The sequence below is a fragment of the Triticum aestivum genome, chromosome 3A (genome assembly GCF_018294505.1).
Source record: "Triticum aestivum cultivar Chinese Spring chromosome 3A, IWGSC CS RefSeq v2.1, whole genome shotgun sequence".
In the NCBI taxonomy this organism is placed as follows: domain Eukaryota; kingdom Viridiplantae; phylum Streptophyta; class Magnoliopsida; order Poales; family Poaceae; genus Triticum; species Triticum aestivum.
In genome coordinates this window covers 700,463,926-700,467,534 of record NC_057800.1, presented here as the reverse complement: position 1 = coordinate 700,467,534, position 3,609 = coordinate 700,463,926, and the positions used below count along the sequence as shown (strand labels likewise).

The 3,609-nt window shown below is 52.3% G+C and overlaps 1 protein-coding gene across 1 annotated transcript; it reads right to left on the bottom strand.

The window, feature by feature from the left end:
- Positions 1-2,046: 2,046 nt before the first annotated feature.
- On the bottom strand, positions 2,047-3,069 carry LOC123059244 (nicotianamine synthase-like 5 protein). The gene has a single exon (XM_044481855.1). The coding sequence runs from the start codon at positions 3,067-3,069 to the stop codon at positions 2,047-2,049; it is 1,023 nt and encodes a 340-aa protein (XP_044337790.1).
- Positions 3,070-3,609: the final 540 nt, after the last annotated feature.

The window sequence follows — 3,609 nt, the reverse complement described above, 5'->3', positions numbered from 1 at the left end:
TGCATGTTTTTATCCTTGCTAACATGCTCTCAGTTTCTTTGGTATAGGTTCTCGGTGTTAGTACTGGATGGCACAACTCATTGGAATGGTTTGGTTCATTGGGCACAAAGCACTTTCAGTTACCATGATATGACCTATTGTGTCATGTAATCGTTATCACCATTATATGAATTCGTGTAATATAATCGCAGTTATGGCAACTATTTATATGAACTAGGTCAGATGGATGTATCTGTAGTGAAACTAATATCTCATTAATATCTAGGTGCTTGAATTCCCTTCCAGGTTTTTTCTGACAGCATTTTTTTACATCAAGAATTCCTGTCCAGGTTACCATGCAACCTTTTGCCTCTTGTCTATATGCACTTGAGATCTCCAACGATTCATTTCTTTTTTTTTTCAAGATATGTATTGATGTCAGTGCCATGAGTTTGCAATCTTCCACTTCAAAAATTTGGTTACATGTACAGTAAACTGAATATATTTTACATGCCAGAAATACACAAAGTCTGTCGTCATAAAAATGATATTTCCAAAGGAGTGACGCAACTCAAATGCAAATAAGGGGTATAGAGTTAACGTAATAAATGAATGGTGCACTGTTTAGAAAAGGAAGCAGGACCAGGGTAAGCCCGCTGCTGTTTCAGCATTTTGGACTAGTGAGATTCAGTGGGAGAGAGAACAACCAGGGTGTTTCTTACAAATATACCAAAGCTGAGCAGGGGGGCAGAAGTTGATTCATCTGTGCCGGTCATTTCTAATCCAACGCTGGTTTCCATGCTTCCACTGAAGAAGAGTTTTCAGTGGATACTTTCTCGGCAGGAGGTGATAAAAAGATGGCACGTTCTTCACCCTGTAGAATCCATTAGAAGTCTCCCATATGTTTAGTAATATTGAGCTGGACCTTAGCACGGGCCGCCTACCGCGAGATAAAATGCCAGGCCAGCCGGTGATGAGCGGAGAGGAAAAACAATGTTACAGTAATTTGCAAAAAGAGCGTCTTAGAGCAACTCCAACAATTCCCCTCGATGCCTTCCCCTAAAACCACTTTTTTTTTGGCTTCCCGTAACTTTTAGGGACATTTGTGTAGGAGAAACTTTTGTCAGTTCTTGCAAACTTTTTTCTCTAATTTTTTTGATTTATTTTTTATTATGCAAAACTAGCTAAATTTTAATTTGTTCCCCCGGGCCCGCCAGTCAGGGGCGGGCGCGTGCTGGCCACCGGCGAGGGACTGTGCATAGCGGCATGGCCGCGAGCGGCGGTGGTGGCACAACGTCCTCCCGGCGTGGTGGCGGTGGCGCGGTGGTATGTGATGTTCTAGCACGAGGGTGGACACATGGCATGGCGGAGGCTCTCCAGCGAGGTTCCGGTGGGGCGACGTTGTTTCGGTGGGCCGCGCATGGAATTTTCATAGCTGTTATTTTAATTAGAGCATCTTCAACAGGTACCCAAAAAGAGCTCCGCGCACTAAAATTTTGTTTTTTTGGCGCCGCACAGCTCCAGCAGATGCTGTAGCGTTAAAAGTTTTTGGGCGCGCTGAAAAACGCTATCGCGGGCAGCATATTTTGGGCTCCAGATTGCGCGCGCTTCACAATTTACACTGTTTGCTTTTTATGCGCGCGTTTTTAGGCGTCTGCAAAAGCGATGTTGGTCCCGGCGCACTAAAAATGCTAAAGTGGCGCGCTATAACTTTTATTGGGCGCCAAATTTTTGTGCGGCCGTTGGAGATGCTCTTAGAGATAGAAAAACTTGAAGTTGCTGTTAAACTTTTTAAAGTTGCCGGGTGCGGCGAGAGACTATCGCACCCACCCGATACACACGGAGAAGAATTCCTTTTTATTCTGACCGTTATTGCAGCTACAAACCCCCTGTATTTTTCGGTGGGAGTACATATATATATAGATGGTACTCGTAACTCCGTACTCTGTCTCAGTATGGCCTATGCTGGTAAGTGCAGTAACAAGTAGCAAGCGACATCACCCATGGCAGTCGTTCATTCGCGCCTATGGATTTCGTTCATCACTCAACTTTTTAGGGTAGTACCATTTACCATGCGCGCCTACGGATTTCGTTCATCGCGTCGAGGTGGCAGGTCGTCGGCAGCAGTCTCCTGCGCGGTGTCTTTGGCTCGCAGCACTTGCACGGCGGGCTCAACACCGGCGGCGCGAGCTGGGAGAGTCCACCCACAGCCGCCACCTTACGGGCGACGATGATGGAGTTGATCACCTGGCGGTCGTCGGGGTGGTGCACCGCCAGCACCTGGAACCCGCCCCGGGCGACGTCCGCGGGTTCCAGGACGGCGCACAGGAACCCGCGTGCCCCGTGCGCGCTCCGCGCGACGTGCACCGCGCCATCCGCCATGTGCTCGCCCAGGTGCGCCACAACGCGTGCCTTCTGCCCCGGCGACACGCCGACGGGCGCCGCCAGGAGGACCACGTCGTACGCGGCGAGATCGCGCGTCAGGTCCTCGACGTCGGCCGTGCGGAACGACATGCGTTCGGCCAGGCCGCCACGCTTCTCGTCGTCGTCGGCGCGCGGGCGCAGCAGCAGCCTGCTCGCCCGGTCGTTGGCCGCGGCGCACCGGTCGTAGCAGTCGACGGCCGCGTCCGTCATGTGGCGCGCGGCGACCAGGAGCGGGCTGAGCGGCAGCGAGCCCGACCCGAGGAACGCGACGCGCGCGGGCACGGCGAGGTGGTCCGGCGCGTGCCGGGATAAGAGCGCGTGCTCCAGCTCGCCCAGGCGGGCGTAGCTGTCGTAGAACGGGAAGAGGCGCCCCAGGTGGTCGAGCGGGTCGCCGTCGAGGGCGGCGAGCGCGTCGGCGCATTGTGCCTCGAGGCGCGCCTCGGCGTCCGCGCAGAGTCGGACGAGGTCGTCACGCATCCTCCCGGCCTCGGGGCCCAGCGACGTGACATTGACGGCGGGGCTCGACGTGACGCACGCGGCGACGAGCGTGGTGAACAGCGCGTCGGCGTCGGAAGACGGGCTCAGGGGCGGCAGCTTGGAGAGGGCGGCGTGGATGCTGGCGATCTTTTTCACCAGGGCGGCCGCCTCCTTGCACTGGGCCTCCATCTGGGCGTTGTGCTTACGTGGTAAGGTCGACGCTGATGTGTGAAGCTCGGAGAGACAGCAACTGTGAGAGCTCTGCTGCTCTGGAATTTGATGTGGTGATGGACACGTTATGTTATGTATAAGCTCGCATCGCACCGGAGCTCGATCACGTCGTGTCGTGCAGCCGGCACTTCGTGGCTCGCTTCACGCGTGCATGCACGCACGCATGCCAAAGGCTCGTTTCATGCCTCTGTTCCATTTTGGACGTACCTACGTTACAGGGGAGTAGTTTTAAAAAGCCTGATGCGTTTGACAGTTAAGTTTACGGAAATACTACCAAAAAACTGACGACATTTTTTTGACATGTTAAATCTAACGTTTTTCATGGCAATTGATATTAGTGCGATGAAGACAAATTTAATTTGCAAACATGGCAATTTGCTGATAAAAATAAATGAAGACGGATTTATCATGCTCGCCAAGAACTAGACTTACTATCCTCTGCGAACCTAATTTGCCATAAAAAATATTCGATTTGTTTAACTGGGTCGCAGATACTGC